Source organism: Rhineura floridana, chromosome 14 (genome assembly GCF_030035675.1).
Source record: "Rhineura floridana isolate rRhiFlo1 chromosome 14, rRhiFlo1.hap2, whole genome shotgun sequence".
In the NCBI taxonomy this organism is placed as follows: Eukaryota; Metazoa; Chordata; class Lepidosauria; order Squamata; family Rhineuridae; genus Rhineura; species Rhineura floridana.
This window is the reverse complement of record NC_084493.1, coordinates 26,875,943-26,895,623: the sequence shown is the minus strand read 5'-3', so window position 1 is coordinate 26,895,623 and position 19,681 is coordinate 26,875,943. Positions and strand designations below refer to the sequence as shown.

General features: G+C 44.1%; 1 protein-coding gene across 2 annotated transcripts in view; it reads right to left on the bottom strand.

Moving 5' to 3' along the window:
• Window positions 1-3,647: 3,647 nt before the first annotated feature.
• UBE2Q2 (ubiquitin conjugating enzyme E2 Q2) overlaps window positions 3,648-19,681 on the bottom strand; it is an 80,540-nt gene continuing 64,506 nt past the window's right edge. The window contains exons 10-13 of one of the 2 annotated variants that reach the window (XM_061594746.1): window positions 10,050-10,098; window positions 8,726-8,821; window positions 6,686-6,761; window positions 3,648-5,592 (exon numbers count right to left, since the gene is read on the bottom strand). In XM_061594746.1, the coding sequence (XP_061450730.1) occupies window positions 5,561-5,592; window positions 6,686-6,761; window positions 8,726-8,821; window positions 10,050-10,098 (253 nt within the window). In that variant the 3' untranslated portion in view covers window positions 3,648-5,560. The remainder of the gene's footprint in view (window positions 5,593-6,685; window positions 6,762-8,725; window positions 8,822-10,049; window positions 10,099-19,681) is intronic. The other variant, XM_061594748.1, reaches the window with a different exon arrangement.

Genomic DNA, 19,681 nt, shown 5'->3' with positions numbered 1-19,681 from the left:
AGACGAAATTCTGCTGAGGGAAAAAATATCGAAATCAGCTGGCATTGGGACCGATTCGCAGGTACAGCAAGGCATCTCTATGGTATATTGGCTTCGGAGGTGAGAGGAAACCGATTCGGTTGGAGAACAGAAGCTCCGTTTTAAGTTTACAAATTTTATCTCTATGAGCCCGCATCGTATTGACTGATGGGACCATGGAGTCTAAGATGTGACAGGCTAGAAAGAACTATTTTCGATTTCAGAAGGAAATAGGAACTGATAGCAAAATAAACATGTTGGGGCCTGAACAGCGAAGGGATCTTGTCGGGTTGTGTCAGATGGTTCCATGAAAATGTTGACCTGATGTTTTGCTGCTGTAAAAAAGGGCGAATATTGTAAGGAGTTGGATCGAAAATAACCTTGCCAGCTTCATGTGTTATCATTGAGCCACCTGAGCTTTCTTGGCCAGTCAGCACCACCTCAGACCAAGTCAGTGTGTATGTTAAGTCTGTGTACAGTTGCCATATTCTGCTAGACTATGCATATGCAGCTGGCAGGCAGCCTAAGGCTGTAAACACAATAGTCGCCAGATCAAAGTGTTTCCATTAGCCACATCTGAAGAGGGGTTGATCTGCCAATCAGTTGCAAATCTTTTTGAAGCTGAATTAAAAAACAACTCTTTTTTAAAAAGGGTGGGGTTTGACTAGTGTTGTGTGCCCGTTTTCAGAAGAAGTGGAGACACACTGGAACCGCAGAACAGCGAGTGTGTTTCTACCCTAAAATTCTTGATTTTCCCAGGACAGCTGTGGTGTCCCTTGTTGGCTAAGAAACATAGAAGGCGGAAATAGGCTGATTTCTCACAAAATGGACAGAAAACCACCTCCACAATTTGCTTTGTATCTCAGGATCCATAAGGACAAAAGACTTGCTTTTTTTAAAAAAAAAATGAAAGCTGGGAATCAGTGCCAGGGCTAAGCAGGCACTGGGTAGCATGGCTAGAATCTGGGCAAAACCCAGCTAACCAGGCAATATGGCAGCCCCAACTTCAACACATTACAAAAGGCAAAGCTGTAACAAATTATTTATGGCTCAACCTTTCATAGAGTTCACTAAATGAAATGCATGACAACTGATACAGGGCAGATGCATAGAAAGTTAAAGGTTGATGAGGTGTTACAGACCTCTTGATTTATCTATAACAGACTAACATGGCTACCCTTCTGTATATTATTACATGAATTTAAGAACTTTGTTTTGGCTCACACTTGGAATACTGCGTATGCCTCTGACTGGAGGTAGAACATATCCACCAGGGCTAGTAGCCATCGATAGCCTTACCTGCCATGAATTTGTCTAATCCTTTGAAGCCATCCAAGCTGGTGAGCATCACTACCTCTTCTGGGAGCAAATGCCATAGCTGAACTGGGAGCTATGTGAAGAAATTTCTTCTGTTTGCCCCAAATCTTCCAACGTTTAGCTTCATTGGATGTCGCTGAAGTCTAATATTATGGAGGAAAAAATTATATCTAATTTCTCCACACCATGCATAATTTTACACACCTCTATGTTTCCTCTTATTCACCTTTTATTTAAGCAAAAAAGCCTACAATGTTGTAACCTTTCCTCATAGTAGAGCTGCTTCATCCCCTTGATAATTTCAGTTGCCCTCTCTGAACCTTTCACAGCTCTACACTACACTTTTTGGCGAGGTGACCAGAACTGTACACAGTATTCTAAGTGTGGGCATACCGACAGTTTTATTTTGATTCCTTTCCTAATTATCCCTAGCACGGAATTCACCCCTTTCATGGCCATACACTGGGTCAATATCTTCATTGAGCTATCCACTATGACCCCAGAGTCTTATTCCCAGGGAGTCACCACCAGCTTAGAACCCATTTGGGGTATAAATGAAGTTTAGATTTATTTATTTATTGCTTACACTGAATTTCATTTGCCATTTTACTGCCCATTCACTCAGTTTGGAGAGATCCTTTTGGAGCTTTTTGCAATCTTTTTGTTTTAAGCACTCCAAACAATTTGGTATCATCAGCAAACTTTGCTACCTCACTGCTCACTCCTAACCCTAGATCATTTATGATCAAGTTACAAAGCACAGGTTCCAGTACTGATCAGGGGGAGGGGTTCTCCACTTTCTACATTCCTCTGTTGGGAGAACTGTCCATTCATTCCTGCTTCCTACTTCTTTCTTATCTGATTTTATCTTAATTCTTATTCTGGTTTTTTTTAAAGTCACCTTTCATCAATGAAGACCCCAGGGCAGTTTACACATCTGTTTCAGTCAAAACAGCAAAATACACAAAATATTAAAATATAAACTAAAAATCAAGTTAAAAGTCCTGCTATTAAACAATCCAAGTCATTAAACAAAACTACAGCAGCCATTCTAATAGAAAACCAAACAGCATCACTCTGCCTTAAAGGCTTGATTAAAAGAAGTGTGTTTTCATGCCATGCCTGAAACTCAGTAAGGAGGGAGCCAAGTGACACTAGGGGGAGACAGTTCCACAGATGGGATACCACAACAGCATTACTTAACAAGTTCCTGATCCACAAGAGGACCTCTCTTATTCCATGACTGCTACGCTTACTCAGGAGTCTTTGATGAAGTATTTTGTCAAAGGTTTTGTGAAAGCATACGTACACAATGTCAACTGGATCACTTCTATCTATATGCTTGCTGATGTTCTCAAAGAACTTCAACAGGGTAGTGAGATGGGACTCACTAAATAGAGGGAAGGCAGAACTCTTGTGCCTCTTAAGACCAAATAACACAACAGATACCATTCTCGTAGAACGGTAGGGAAGGCTGCATCGGTTGAATCTCTACCTGATACACAGCCATGATTGGTTCAGTCTCAGGAGCAATGAGCATATTGGCCTCCTCTCCTTTTCAGCCTCATATGCCATCAAGGGGCTGGTCTTGGGCTTAGGGGACAACTGAAGCAAGCTGTTCCTTTTCCCCTCATGGTTGCTCATTCTCCTGGTTCTGAACCAATCATGTTTTTTTTTTGCTGGCTGCTTGTTTCCCTTCAGCTCCCCAAACTTTATTCCAGTGGCCAAAGAGTTCTATATGTACACTGTTACCTGCTGTCATGGATTTTCAATGGCAGCAGAGGAGTGGAAAACTTTGTCCTGCAGCAATTCTGGAGGTTTTATGGGGCAGGAAACTAGATTGCCCCCATAAACCCTGCCTGGCACTCCAGTTTCCACCTCAGCTGCGGTCTGAGAGAGGATAGCTGCCAAGTTACTTCCAGTGTTTTGTTTAGAGCAGCCAACAGAATCTTGAAATTACATCAAATCACTAAAGCTGTGGCTATGCATATCTTATGTGTGAGAGTGAAAGACAAGACCAATCTTCCATTAAAGCTTTTGAGTGAGAAATAATCATTTAAAAGTATTTATTTATTTATTACATTTATCCCCCGCCTTTCTTTTCACAACAGAAACCCAAGGAGGCTTACATATGGTCCCCAGGCGGTCTCCCCTCCAGGCACTGACCAGACCTGACCCTGCTTAACTTCAGCAGGGAGCTGGCCTTATGTGCCTTCAGGCCAGTCATCCAGCTTCTTCATTTTATATCTTCGTAAATGTAAACATGCAGCTTTTAGGCAGCAAAATGATATTTTATTGGCATTAAATAAAGCACCATTTGTCTTGATTAGTATTTTAGAAAACAGTGTGAGACATATTAGTAAGTCCTTAAGTCAGTGATACTATGACCTTAAGCACTACCACTAGAGAGACTGGGTTTATGCTTTTTAACTATTATATTAGTGCACAGCATGATAGATTTTTAGCACTGCATGCCATTTCTCATGTTCACAAAACATCAACTACAAAAAGATACCACACTCAGTCATTGAAAGCAGACTCTTCCAGAGATACTAACTAGAAACAGAATTCTTAAAATGGTTCTTTATTCATAAACTTGATGCAAGTTTACAGATTACCGTACACTGCTAAATAATTCTGCAATGAAAAATGAAACTCAAAAACAATAAAAAGCAAGCCAAGTGTGCACCTGTCATTCTGCTAGTCCATTAGAATATGAAAGAATTCAATAATGCATTCAAAGTTTTAGCCTCTGGTTTTTAAAAGGAGCTGCAGAAATGCTTACAGAATTTGGCCTCTGATTTATGGCTGCTAACGAGATTATCAGAATAATATGTACAACCAAATAAACAAGGAAGCTGTAAAGTCATCCACACCAGTCCCAAAAAGACTACATGAAACAGTCTTGGACCAGGCAAAATCCTTCTAATCTTCCAAGCCAAAAAACAGCATATGTGACCAAATGCTGGGCACCAAAAAACACAAATTTAATATCCCGCCCCCCAAGGAGAGGAAGGAGGGCTGAGACATTTCTGGAGTCCTAAAAAAAAGTGCTTATACCCTTAATTTATGTGAACAGAAAGGTCTACTCAATTTCAACCACCAAAAATAAAAACCACACCTGATTTTTTTAAAAGGTAAGGCAATGATATAGCAGTTACCAACCCACAGCAGTTACAGATCCAGATCATTTCCTAAAAGGAAGAGCAGTTCCCCATTAGTTTTTCAACAAAACCATGGTCACAACTATGGCAACCTTCTTAAAAAAAACTCTGAACCAAGAGATTCCTGGGACTTGTTACTGTTGCTTTTGTTCAAAAACTGTTTTTAAAAAAAGGAGTGTCTTCTTGATTTCTGCCAATTGCTTTTTAAAGTTCATTAGTCTACAGATGATTGCAACAACCCGTTAATAGAATCAAATGCCTAAAGAAGGTTTCTAGTATTTTAAATAACTTCAAGCTTTATACCTATGGCTCCTTCTTGCAAAGGAGATACAAGAGCCAACAAGTAGTAGAGTAGCCCAGCAAAAAATTGATGCCCCAGTGGATATGACTAGTTGCAAAGTTCTATTGGCACAGCCTGGCTCTGCTGAAGCAGCAGGACAACTCAAGAACATCTCTGCCCAAAAACAGTTCATATCCTCAACACAGCCATGAAAGAAAAAAGTTTAATGATTTAACATTACAGTTTTTCTATATCATCATCGTCATCAAATTTGGCAATACTATAAATGCTTTCAATTTTAGGCCAGGGGAAAAAAAGAGTCTAATTTAATGAGACCTGAAAACTTTGTAGCATATCATTAAACTAACTTTATTCAACTTGGTTTGCTTTAAATAAAATATATTGCAGTTCTCTGCAGTCTGGGAAAAAAAATAAGTGCATACAAACGTTGGTTGGGGGAAAAAAGTTTCTACTGACTGATATTTTAGTAAACCCCGAGAGCCCAGTTTGAAGGATTTACACTCTAAAATCAAGTGAGGATTGGGAAGCTTAATCCATTGGGACAATATGTAAAGTCTTAAAACTGTTCAGTTGAAGATACTTGACAGAAGAGCAGAATTGTACAGCTGATACTGGATGTGTCAGTCAGCAGATTATCCACTAATTATCTATGAGCTAGAGTCTTCAGTATGGCTGTTACAGGGGCATTCATAGCTTGAATCTGTGTTGGAAGGAAAATCTTTTACTGACATTGGTCCAAGTGTATGAAAAGTCCACAGTATTAACCATCTTCTTTGGGAGGTGTGAACCAGCCTGCAGGAAGTATTTTAAAAAAAAGATTTGGCATTAACAAATGTGCAATAGTGATGCCAACACCCATTTTTGAAAGGGGGTATGTGCTATATAACTATATCATACACAGTGGCACTGAGTGGGAGGACCAACCCAGATACAGGTGTTTGAGCACCCACAAGACAGCATGAGTTGTTTAATGCATATCAGTTATATAGATAGATAAAAGAAACCTGCATTACAGAATCTAGTTCTGCAACTGGATGTTTATGTAAAAACTAGCAACATTTGGACTCAGTTTACTTGGCTGGTAGTCTTAATAGAGTGCATGATGGAACATGCAAGCAAAGAGTTATCAAAACACCTTTCAACCAATCAATAATTTACATTTAAATATGTTTTTAAATTACCAGCACTCACAATATCAAGGTTGCTGGCAGACTTCAGGGGACCCTCGGCACAGTGCCACTGATGGGCCCCCATCCTCCAACAAACATGCACACACCACCCTCACAGTGTGGCTGCGCTTTTTTCTGCTGCTGCTGCAGCCATAAATCTGTAGGACGTGGCACTGCATTCTGGGTAAGTTAAAATGGCGGGTGGCCACCGCAGAGGGGAGCGGAGCTTGGACCCTGTTCAAAGGCAGCATTGCTGCCTGCCCAGCACCCATGAGGCTGGTCAGGACTCTGATGAGGATGGTAATAAGAGCAGCCCAGCTGAGTTAGGCCACTGAGGGACCCTTGCACAATTCCTGACTGCTAGCGCTGGGGCCTGTCCAACATACTTGGTTTCTGAGATAATCTGCAACAAAATCAAATCAAAACTACCATTTTTTATTAGAACAGTGGTCTTTAACTTTCTCTCTCACCTCGTTAATAAAGAGTGCCCTTAACTCGCTGCCCTACCAGTCTAAATTAGTCAATTCATTCTCAAATTAAACCTTTATGGGGGGATGCAATTAGGTTTGTACAGAGAAGTAGGCATCAACTTCCCAGCACACTATTACACCGACTTTGGGTAACTTTGGATATATGGGGAAAATACATGTCGGTAACGGAGGGGCTTCTCTCTTCTGGCGTTATACTTACATAACTACGTGTTTTACCATACATACCATACATACCATTTTTCTCATGTAACTGTACTAGGGATTTATAGGACTGCTGTGCTCTTGCTAGGTTATATTGGTTCTGGAAGAAAGAGATAATCCGTTTAAGTGTGTATCACAACAATGACAGAGGTAGTCATGAATCAGCCTGTATTTATCTTGGTTGTATAGATTTTGTGCTGCTGTTTGTCCAAAACACAACTTCTGGGGCTCCATTCAGTACTGTGACCTGGTGTGGACATAATGCTTAACCAAGGCTGGCTTAACCCTGGTTAAAGTTCCCAAACACACAGTGAAACCATGGTTTAGCTTGCATATATGTATGCATAGAGAGACGCTTAGCAAGACCTCCTGGTCATCTTGATTGACAGTAATAGGAACTCTGATGTTTTCTTGTTTGTCAGCTGTTGTGTATGGCACAACCAGGAGGACGCCCTCGGCTGTCTGCAGCAATTGTGATAAGCCACAAAGTCTGTAAGTCATTTCGAACCAATACCAGCATTTGCCACCTTTCCATTTTAGATATGGACTTCTTCCATCCTTGTGCTTTAACACAGCTTGTTCTTCCCATCCAATAAGGATAGGGTGGCTAACTTGTTTTGGCCCAGAGCCACATTCACCCTTGGCCAGCCCTCTAGGGGCTGCAGGCCAATGGTAGGTATGGCCACCCCACACACTTGCATGCACTTGCTCTCTCACACGCAGCCACCCCTCAGCGGATCCATTTAGATCAGAAGGCGGGTCACTGGCTCCTCGCTGTTCATCAAGCGATAGATCTGATTATTGGGGAGAGGGCGATTTGCATCCCCAGAGTGCTGGGCTCTGTCCACCTCAGCCCTGTGCACATTTTGATTTTATCTTTCCCACCCCCACCCCGACCTCCAAATCAGTGGGGTCTTGGAGGGCAGAAAAATTTGCTTAGGAATCAGTCCTCCAAATGGTGGGCTAGCCACCTCTGCAATAAGCCATCCCTCAAATTGTTCCTCAGCTGACATGTTACACATTTACATAGGGGGTGGGGCTACAGTCAAGTGCCTGTTTTGATTTTTTTGCCTGGGTCGGTGTGTGTGTGTCACATGCTTTCTATACACATGAGGCATAAATGCACACAGGGGGCCAGACAGGCACTGAACCCATCCTCTGTGCACCCTCTTCACACTAAACACATGGAAGTTTGGTCTGGGCAGTGGTCAAGGGGGAATGCACAGCATGCAAGGGATGTTACTATGGGGCTGGTATACCCATATGCAGCCTCCCTACACACATGTAGCCCCCGTGTGCTCAGGCAAAATGCTTAAGTAGGGCTCAAGAAGGTTGCTTATTGCAGATGGCAATGTTTTTTATAATTGTGTCATCTGATGGCAGAGGGAATGCCACTTGTTTTCCAATCTTGCAGAATCAGGATAGTCTTTGGGGAATAACCCCCCTACTCTTATTATAACCAGAGTTATAGCACAATCCTACTCATAAGCAAGTCCCCTCCACGCTTGATGGGGCTTACTCCCAGGTAAGTGGGCAAAGGATTGCAGTCAAACTAACTCCATATATTTTCCCCATTAATTGCATTTTTATTCTGTCCTCCAAGAAAGTCAGGGTAAAATGTCCCCCTCTCTCCCCACCCCCATTTTTATCCTCACAATCACTCAGGTATCTTAATGGTTTAATGAGAAATCTGAACCAGAATTGTGGTCCAACACTGACAACGACACCACAGTCGGAAGGTGTACGATGCAGTTCTGGGCTGGAGCATCAGCAGATCTGGCTCTGGAAACAACCTGGGTGAGATCCCACCTGGATACAGTACAGAAGCTGCTCTCCGAGTTCTTCTGGAGGGACAGCAGGAGATAAGTCAAGCAAACAAATGCAATTATTTCATTTAAAAATGAAATTTTGTTAAGTGAGTGAGCCATCCTAGGTTCCCAAATCACAGGCGTGCGTAGGTCTTATTTGGTCAGTCAAATTGCTAACCCTGCTTTTAAGGTCACTGTGGCACCAAGATAAACGAACAGCTGGGAAAAACCACACACCATACTGGCATATATTTACCTTATTTGCTCCAAACTGTACTCTGGCTTTTCCTTTGACTAACGTAGCATTGATCTGCATGATGACTGATTCTGTGGAATAGGCGCTGCTCCAACCCTAAAGGAAAAAAGATATTTTTCCCAGAATGAGATTCATTTTCCCAGCTTGCCTTGCAGAGCATTGTCAAAAACAGATTTCTCTCTGAAAAACCAGTTTAATTTGGGTTTACGTTCTAAATGGCAGTTACCTGCCACAAGGAGGAAAATGTGAAAGTTACAGAGAGTACTTTTAAGGGGAAAGAGGAGAGGGAAAAGCCAAAGTTGCATGTATTTCCAGAGTCTGACAAGACAAAAAAGGGAAATAAAAGCACATAATAGACACCAAATCCCATTAACATTCATAGCAATTACAATACTCATTGAATAAATTGTTCCAAATAGATTCAGCTCTCTTTTCTTTTAGCTCAGGCGTGGGGAACCTTTGGCCTTCCACACGCTGCTGAACTACAACTCCCATCATCCCCAACCATAAGCCATGATTGCTGGGGCTGCTGGGAGTTGTAGTTCAGCACATCTGGAGGGCCAAAGTTTCCCCACCCCTATTCTAATTGGAAATATGTGTGCTCAGGGACATGCAGCTAATCTTTCTCCCTCAGGGCAGACCAAGTTTCATATTCTAGCTCCCTCCCAACACTCATTGGGGGAGTGAACGGGGTTCCTGAGATTCCTGCTATAAGCTAACCTGCTATACAACCAGAAAGGGTTATGAGTTTACCATAAAATTTAAGCCACTTTCAAACATACTTCACAGACAGGCTTCCCAACCAAGGAACTCTCAGAACTGCGTTAACACGGCCAGGCATCTCCACATCTCAGCACTCTCCCAAAACTGCAGTTCCACAGTTCTTCAAGTGGGGTTTAAATTTATAGTGGATGTGGTCCCTGGCATAGGCTTCAAGTATTACCAGACTGTGTTTATCTCAAACCCCCATCTCCCTCCTGAAGCAGCAGCAGCTGAGCAGAGATGAGGTCCCACGTATGTGAGAACAAATGTCTTGCTGCTGCTGGGGCATGGCTGCCACCCACATCACCCAGCCCATACGGTGGCGAAATGAATAGCAGAGATGCAAGTGGGAATCCATATGCAGAGACACTTTTGTCCTCCATCACATGTACACTTCGGACGAAACATAGGCTGCCCCGGAAATCCCTCCTTCACAAACTGGCAGCACTGCTTTGATCACCATTCCAAGACAGATGGACATTAAAGAACTTGGAAACTGGGGTCTGTGCTGCCACTGCAAGAACCAGATGGTTTCGGGCAAGGCTTTTGATTCTGTATTCACCTGTTTAGTAAGAAGTTCCATGCATAATGCACCTCCACCGAGAACATACCTGCGGGGCAGAAAGGCATGTTGAGAATTCCATTTCCAAGAAAGCCTTGGCTATCTCTGGCTACATTTGCCAGTATAAGTGTATCAGAACAAAACCTCATCCCTTCCTTTCTTTCAGAATCTCTCCATCACACAGAAATGAGGAAAGCATGTGCACACTTAGGCTAGTCCACAAGATAAAGCTGAGATGCTAAAAACAGTCTAATTCTGGGAAAGGAATGCAACACTTTGATTCTAACACCCTCTCCAGTATATACTTCTGAAATGCCCTTCCTCCCAAGGGAACCCAGGGTAATTGTACAATACAAAACAACCTAACAAGTGCATCCAATAAATAAACACAGCAGATAATTATACTATATTCATCAAATATCTGAACCATTAAAACACACAAAAAACCCCTCCACTTAAACCCACCTGTTTGCTCCCAAGAAGGGGATCCTTTTCAATTTACCCCTCCCCTTCTCTAAGCCTCAAACGGCAAGTGCTAAGCACCCACCTCCTCCAAGGCCAGACATCCCGCACCCTCTTTTCCTACCATCTGATGAAATATATTCCCCACCTCCATCATCACCTTTCTAACACACCACATCAAAATTACGTATTTATTATTTATTTACCGTTTAATCACCAAAACCTCTGATAGGTTTACATAAAATATGCACTAAAAATACTGATAGAATCAAATGTTAAAAATAAGTTAGAAAAGTTTTAAACAAAGTAAAAACCAGTAGCTCTTTTTAAAAAAATACACAACAAAACAACAAATTAAAATACACATTAAGATCACATGTCTGGGTAGGCTCTCCTAAATGAAACATGAGGCAGTTTTGAGCATGCCTTGCCCTTCATCCTTGGTTGCCTGGGGAAACTCTGCTTGACCCTGCACAGGACGGAGCCCTTGTCACTGGCATGGAGAAAAAATGCAACACTTTCCCCTCTATGTTACTGGAACTAGTTTTAGGATCAAGCATAAAGGACTGGATTGGGTGAAAGCTGAAATTAAAAGGCAGACTGACCATCACTGTCAAGCAAGATCTCTCTGCAGTTGGATTTACAAAAGCTGTCCCCACTGCCTTGTTATTTCCAACATCTTCAATCACTAGACCAGGGGTTCCGAAACTGTGGTTCATGGACCACTAGTGGTCCGCGAGCTTTATTCAGGTGGTCCGCGGCATGTCTGCATTAAATGTTCATATTGATTTGAATTGGATTTGATTTGTTTTTTATCTCTTATATTTCATTTTATTGTCTTACCGTTTGAATTCTATGGAAACCATACTGTAATACAATAAAATGCAATAAATGAGAAATAAAAGAATAAAAACCAGTTAAACCAATTAAAAAACATACAGCATCAAGTACAGCGCCTTACAATGGCTAGAAGAGGACCAGGCCCCAGGTACCCAGCCAGCCAGGACTGATTCTTACCACCTGTCCCTCTTTGGAGGGATACATAAGCCGGCTGGCTGAGGTGGCCTGGGAGACCCAGGCCCTGCAGGAGAAAGAAAGCATCGCCCCAAGGGAAGGAGAGGCTGCTGCTGCTGTGCTGCTCCTTTCTTTTTCTTTTTTTTTACTTTTTGTTGGTGTGTTGATGCAATTTGAGATGAATGGGTGCCTGATTATATGAATGTATGTTTGTTTATATGCTGTATATATGGCTGTATATATAACTGTTTTTATACGTTTAATTGTTGTATATTTTAGTTGTATTATGTGCTTCAGAGAGAGTTTTATCCATCAGGCGGGGAGACTTGAGGGGGCCCCAATTGCCGTAGTGACGGGCAAAGGAAGGTATGGCGCTGTGAGAAGGACGTGCCAGGTAAGGGGAACGCGGACCAGACATGTTGTGGCTGTGCCTTGTTCCGGTCCTTCCCACACCCGCAAGGTCGTTGGTAGTCCTATCAGCCAACTCTCAGATCTCCAGTTGCTGTTATTAAATGCCAGATCGGTATATAATAAAACCTCCCTCGTCCACGATTTGATTGTGGATGAGGCAGCCGATCTGGCATGTATAACCGAGACCTGGGTGGGTGAGCAGGGAGGAGTTGGTCTCTCTCAGCTCTGCCCACCGGGGTACCTGGTCCAGCATCATGGTAGATCTGAGGGTCGGGGAGGTGGGGTTGCTGTCGTCTATAAGAGTTCCATCTCACTCACCAAGCACCATGTTCATTCAGTTACTGGCCTGGAGTGTTTACACCTTGTGTTGGGCCAGAGGGACAGGCTGGGAATCCTTTTGGTGTACCGCCCACCTTGCTGCCCAATGGCTTCCCTAACTGAGCTGGCGGAAGTGGTCTCGGATATATTGTTGAGGTCCCCCAGACTAATAGTACTGGGGGATTTCAACATTCATGCCGAGACCACTTTGTCTGGCGCGGCTCAGGACTTCATGGCTTCCATGACAGCCATAGGGCTGTCTCAATATGTTAGTGGTCCAACACATGTATCGGGGCACACTCTAGACCTTGTTTTTGCTACTGAGCATGGGGAAAGTGATCTGGATGTGGGGAGTTTTACAACACTCCCTTTGTCATGGACAGACCACTGCTTGCTGAAGTTTAGACTTTCAGTAACCTCTTCCCTCTGCAAGGGTGGGGGACTTATTAAAATGGTCCGCCCCCGGAGACTAATGGATCCTGAAGGTTTTCAAAGGGCTCTGGGGGATTTTCCGGCTGATAGGACTGGCGCTCCTGCTGAAGCCCTGGTCGCTCTGTGGAATACGGAGATGACCCGGGCTGTAAACACGATCGCTCCTGCACGCCCTCTCCTGTGTAGAGCTCATACAGCTCCATGGTATACTCCGGAGCTGAGAGCGATGAAGCAAGATAGGAGGAGGCTTGAGCGGAAATGGAGACGAACTCCCGACGGATACAATTATGCGCTGGTTAGTGCTTCGACTAAGCTCTATGTAGGAGCAGTGAAGGCAGCTAAAAAACATCATTTTGCTGCCACTATTAAATCATCTCTTTGCCGCCCAGCGGAGCTCTTTCGAGTTGTCCGGGGGCTTCTCCATTCAAATCCTCCGGACAGGGTGGAATCTTCGGAGGCCCGCTGTAATCAGTTTGCCGATCACTTCCAGAATAAGATCTCATGTATCCGCCGGGACCTAGACTCTCAAGTTATAGCAGTAGATCCTAGTGAGGTGTCCGGAGCACAGTCTTGTCCTGTTTTGTTGGATGAGCTTCAGTTGGTTCAACTCGAGGACGTGGACAAGGTGCTTGGACAGGTACGTGCAACCACTTCGGTACTGGATCCTTGCCCCTCCTGGCTGATAAAAACTAGCAGGAATGGAACAGGTAGCTGGGCCAAGGAAGTGATAAATGCCTCTTTACGAGAGGGAGTGGTCCCGGGCTGTCTGAAAGAGGCAGTGGTGAGACCACTCCTGAAAAAGCCTTCCTTGGACCCAGACAATTTTAACAGCTACAGGCCAGTGGCGAATGTTCCATTCCTGGGCAAGGTCTTGGAACGGGTGGTTGCTGGCCAGCTCCAGGCGCTATTGGATGAAACTGATTATCTAGATCCATTTCAATCGGGTTTTAGGCCCGGTTTTGGCACTGAGACAGCCTTGGTCGCCCTGTACGATGACCTATGTCGGGAAAGAGACAGAGGGAGTGTAACTCTGTTGATTCTCCTTGATCTCTCAGCGGCTTTTGATACCATCGACCATGGTATCCTTCTGGAGAGGCTCGCGGAGTTGGGAGTTGGAGGTACTGCTTGGCAGTGGTTCCGCTCCTACTTGGCGGGTCGTCTCCAGAAGGTAGTGCTTGGGGAACATTGCTCGACACCGCGGGCTCTCCAATATGGGGTCCCGCAGGGGTCAGTTTTGTCCCCCCTGCTTTTTAATATCTACATGAAGCCGTTGGGAGAGGTCATCAGGAGTTTTGGAGTGCGTTGTCATCAGTATGCTGATGACACGCAGCTCTACTTCTCCTTTTCATCTTCTTCAGGTGAGGCTGTCGATTTGCTGAACCGTTGCCTGGCCTCGACAATGGACTGGATGAGAGTTAACAAACTGAAGCTCAATCCAGACAAGAGTGAGATGCTGTTGGTGGACGGGTTCTCTGATCGGATGGTGGATATATACCCTGTCCTGGATGGGGTTACACTCCCCCTAAAGGACCGGGTTCGTAGTCTGGGAGTCTTTTTAGACTCTTCCCTCTCACTTGAGGCTCAAGTAGCCTCGGTGGTTAGGAATGCGTTTTACCAACTTCGGTTGGTAGCCCAGCTACGTCCCTATTTGAGTAAAGAGGACCTTACATCAGTGGTACATGCTCTGGTAACCTCACGTTTGGATTACTGTAATGCGCTTTACGTAGGGCTACCTTTGAAGACAGTTCGGAAGCTACAACTAGTGCAAAATGCGGCGGCCAGATTGCTGACAAGGACCAAGCGGTCCGAGCATATAACACCTGTTCTGGCCAGCTTGCACTGGTTGCCAATATGTTTCCGGGCTAGATTCAAAGTGTTGGTATTAACCTATAAAGCCTTATACGGTGCGGGACCACGATACCTTGCGGAACGCCTCTTCCGATATGAACCGGCCCGTGCACTACGTTCTGCTACGAAGGCCCTCCTCCGGGTTCCAACTCACAGGGAGGCCCGGAGGGTGATGACAAGATCTAGGGCCTTCTCAGTGGTGGCCCCCGAACTATGGAACAGTCTCCCTGAGGAAGTACGCCTGGCGCCGACTCTGCTTTCCTTCCGGCGCCAGGTCAAAACCTTCCTATTCTCTGAAGCATTTTAAGTTACATTGATCTAATTTTAATAATGTTTATTGTATTGTTGATTGTATTTTAATATTATTTTGTTATTCATTGTATTTTTATACTATTTTATGTTCACCGCCCAGAGAGCTATCGCTAGTCAGGCGGTATATAAAATTTAATAAATAATAATAATAATAATAAATAATAAGTGGTCTGCTAAGATCATCAGCAATTTTCAAGGAAAACGTTTGGGAACCACTGCACTAGAACACTGCACTGTAAAATTTATTCCAAGCAGCCTGCATATTTATTTATTATTATGTTTATATTCCACTTTCCTATGAGAAGCTCAAGTTAGCAAACACAGTTCTCCCCCTCCTCATTTTATCCCCGCAACAACCCTGTGAGGTAGGTTAGGCTGAGATACAGTGACTGGCCCGAGGTCACCCAGTGAGTTTCATGGCTAAGTGCCTGGTCTCCCAAGTCCTAGTCCAACACTCTAACCGCTGCACCAGGAAAGGGTGTGGCTGCCTTGCGAACATAGAGAAAGCCTGTTACATCAGGCCAAAGGCCCGTCTAGCCCAGCGTCCTGTTCTCACAGTGGCCAGCCAGATGCTCGTGGGAAGCCCACAAGCAGGACCTGAGTGCAACAGCAGTCTCCCCTCTTGTGGTTTCCAGCAACTGGTATTCAAGAGCTTACTGCCTCTGACAATGAAGGTAGAACATAGTCATATTAGGGTTAGTAGTCTTATATTAAGTGAGATCACTGGTCCCTCTATTTATTTATTTACAATCCGCACTTTCATAAAAGCATATCAAGATTATATAAAACAAAAATAAAATCAGTAAAAAAAGCATCCATGCCACCCTGGGCTCCTGCTGGGAGGAAGGGCGGGATATAAATCAAATAAATAAATAAAAACATCAATAAATGCCGACATTAAAAAAGAGAACATTTATATTGCAAAGCCCTGTCTAAGCAGTACAGTTTTCAAAAGACATTGGAAAGGAGGGAGGGACAGCTCCTGCCAAATCATTACTGGTAGGGAATTCCATAGGGCAGAGTCTGCCATGCTAAAGGCTGGCCCCTAGTAAAGGCCAACTGAACCTCAGAGGTGTGGGGAATCTACAGAAGTGCCCCATCAGAGGATCTCAGTGATCGAGGTAGAGCATAAGGAATCTGACAGTCCTTAAAGTAGACTAGTTAGCATTGCTTACACAATAACTGAACATCAGGAAAACCTGATGCTCGTGACCTGATGCTTATGACAATGGAACCAATGACCTAGAGAGGTAGTGGGCTCTCTGACACTGGAGGCATTCAAGAGGCAGCTGGACAGCCATCTGTCGAGAATGCTTTGATTTGGATTCTGGCATTGAGCAGGGGGCTGGACTTGATGGCCTCATGGGCCCCTTCCAATTCTACTATTCTATGATGCTAAGGGAAAGCCCTCCAGTTCCCATCAGCCCCAGCCAGTATGGCCAGAGGCTGGGGATGATGGGAGTTCAATATTTATTTATTACATTTATATAACGCACCATAGCCGAAGCTCTCTGGGCGGTTTACAACAATTAAAGTAGTTCAACAATGTCTGGAAGGCCACAGGTTCCCCACTAGTGGTTTACACAGACTGGGAGCAGTTCTTCAGATTTCAGATTGAAGGTCTCCTTGCCTAGAGATGCCAAGGATTTAATCTGGGACCTTGTGAATACAAAGCATATACTCTATCACTGAGCTACGTCCTCTCCACTTTATCCCAAGAGAGAATAATTGCTCTGACCCCTGCTGGATAGACTTGTATAGCTGACACCTAAAAATAGTAATAATAAATCTTAATGAAGTAGGAAAAATAACTGCTGATTCTGCAGTTGATTGAAGACTCTTTAGTATTAAAATCCCTGCTAAACTCAAAATGAGTTGGGGTAGCTTAGTTTCATGTTGTGTTATAGAGGATTGTGGAGAAGAAGGGGAATGTATGTGTGTATTTCTATAGTGGTATTTTAATACTGATTTTATAATTTAGTGTGATTTATAATCTTTCCTGTTGACAGTGAATTAACTTTGGTCTTCAGTGAATAAACTTGATCAATCAATCTAGTATTGTTATATATATATTTAGTTTCAGAAAGGAGAGACACAGACAACAACATATGCAATTTTGGGGGAAAGTATATAAAACCCATTCCAAACTGAAGGCACATTAAGACAGAGATGGAAAAGGCTGTTGCTTAGTGGCACAGCACATGCTTTGTTTCCAAAAGATCCTGGGCCCAATCCCTGGCATCCCTGCCTAAATCATTGCTTAGAAAAACCTCAACCTGATACCCCAGAAAGCTGCTACCAGTCATAGTAGACAACACTGAGCAAAATGGACACAATAGAATGGCAGATCATATCTTGAGGGGTGCTCGCTACTGTCAATGTCTTGTTTAAAAGACACTATAACCCTTGTCTTTAACACACTGCACACATGTATATATGCATTTTTCCGTTCTGGTCTAGTTTCCAGAGGGGTAGCTGTTCATGTGTTGCAGCAAAGACAACAGAAAGAATCGTCGCTTGGTGGGAGAGCATCCCCTCTGCATGCAGAAGGTCCCAAGTTCAATCTCCGGCAACTCTAGGTAGGGCTGGGAATGTCTCTTGTCTGAAACTCTGGAGAGCTGCTGCTGGTCCATGCTGAGCAAGACGGTCTGACTCAGTATACAGCAACTTCCTATGTTCCTATACACCATTTTTGAGAGACAGTATGACATAGTGGTTAGAATGCTGGACTAGGATCTGGGAGGCCAGGGTTCACATCCCCACTCAACCTTGAACTTCACTGGGTGACCTTGGGCCAGTCACAGTTTCCCAGCCTAACCTACCTCATTGGGTTGTTGCAAGAGTAAAAAGGTGGGGGAAGGAGAACCATGTATGCCACCCAGAGCTCCTTGGAGGAAAGGTGGGATATAAATGTAATAAAATAAATAGGTATCATCTTGTGGGACCTTAACGACTAACACTTAAATTAAAGGAGAAGCACTTGTAGATAATTTGTATTCATCAGATGCACAAATGGTTATCCTGAATTACAGGTCACACAAACACAATTTGGATCTTCCCACCACTGTTGTATTTGCTTGTGTCAGGAGGTCGTTTTGATGGAAGCCAGCAGTTCATAGTATGCTGAGGCAAGGGGCATTACAAAGGTTAAAAGATCTGTCAGCCAAAGCCAAGTCATCCTCATCAGCTTGGTCTTTTGAAATTATTTTGGACACAAATCGATAAAAGCTGGTGAGCATACAGATGTGAAGCTAGGGGGACTCAGAGCATCAAAGCTATTACATCCATGGTTTATAGCCGTTAAACCGCTTTGGCATCCGCTCTATAGTAAGTCCTGCTGCAATCGAGTTATCCAACTGTGCATAATCATTGTGTGCTGTTTCGATATCACCTTCTGACAACAATCCAGTTCTCATTTTACTGCATTTTATTACTGTTGCACTTTATTGTTTTCTCTTTGTCAGTGGTTTAGAAAAACTTGGTAGATAGAGCAAGGGAAGCTTTTTTTTTTAAATACCAGTTTTAACCCTTGTTCACTTTCCTCCAGCTGGAGTAGAAAATGATCAGTCTTCTTCTGCCAACATCTTGCATGATTCATTCTGAAGTTATGCATATCAGATTGGAAGTGTTATCAGTCCCCATCCCACCCAGCTGGCCACTTCTAGATGGTATACATTTAGGTACATATTTTAAAAAGGAAATGCACTTCACCAAATTATGGCCCAGTTTGGATGCAAAAGGAAACCAGTTTCCCACCATGTGAAAAACCTTGAACTTGTGTGTTCTCCTTTCCCCACCTCCCTTTTTGTGGCTGCAGGAACAGAAGCCAACTGCTTCCACTTTTAAACAAACTCCAGTTTCTCTTTATATCTGAACTGGGGGGTGGGGGTACCGGTTGTGGTTTGTTTGAACTCTGGATATGGAGAACAAGCCAGGATACAAACCATGGTTTTAGATGTAAATAGGGAACTGAAGTTGGTTGACAAGAGGAGGCTGAAACGTCTGATCACCTCCTAGCAGCCCAGCAGGAAGGTGAGGTGGTGGAAGTGTGGGAACCTGAGTAGGGCCAGCACCAGGTTTCATTGGGCCCTTGGGCACCAGCCTGCCCCAGGCCCGCAGCATCATGCCCTTCAACACCCTCTCTCGATGCAGGCAGTGCGGGGCTTAAATAGGCTCATCTGCCTCACCTACCTCCTGCGTCAGTGTGCACTCCCCATGTGCTGTGAGCACATGCCTGCCATCACCCAAGATGGCAGCGGGGGATCAATCCCCTAGGGACACCCCAGCCATCTTGGAAGATGGCAGGCATGTGCGCACAGCGTGTGTGGTGTGCACACAGACATGGGAAGTAGGTGAGGTGGTATGTGCTTATTTAATCCCATGCCACCTGTATCAGGGAGTTGTGAGTGTTGCCTGGGAGCTCCCACTCTGTGATCTGTGGCAGCATCAGGTCGCTGGGTCCTGTAACCAAATGCTGGCACAGATTGTGGAGTGGGACATCCACCCTCCCAGCCTCAGGGGCCTTTCAGGGCCCCTCAGCAAAGGCCCAACCTGGCTGCCTGCTGTCACCGGGCCTGAGCCTGAGGTTCACTGTGGCTCATGCATGTAGTGAGAAACCACGGTTTCCTGTTTCACCTGAACCAAGTCAGCATTTAAAACATGCTTGAATGTCTGACGTGACCTGGCTGTTGCTTTTCGCCTCTTTTTGCAATGTTCAGAGAAACTGCTCCCTGGTATTTTCACCATTATTCCTGTGCTTTAGCAACTGCAACGGACACTGATCTTATTCATGTTGACTGTATCAGGCGTGAATGTGGAGGAAGAGGATGAAACCA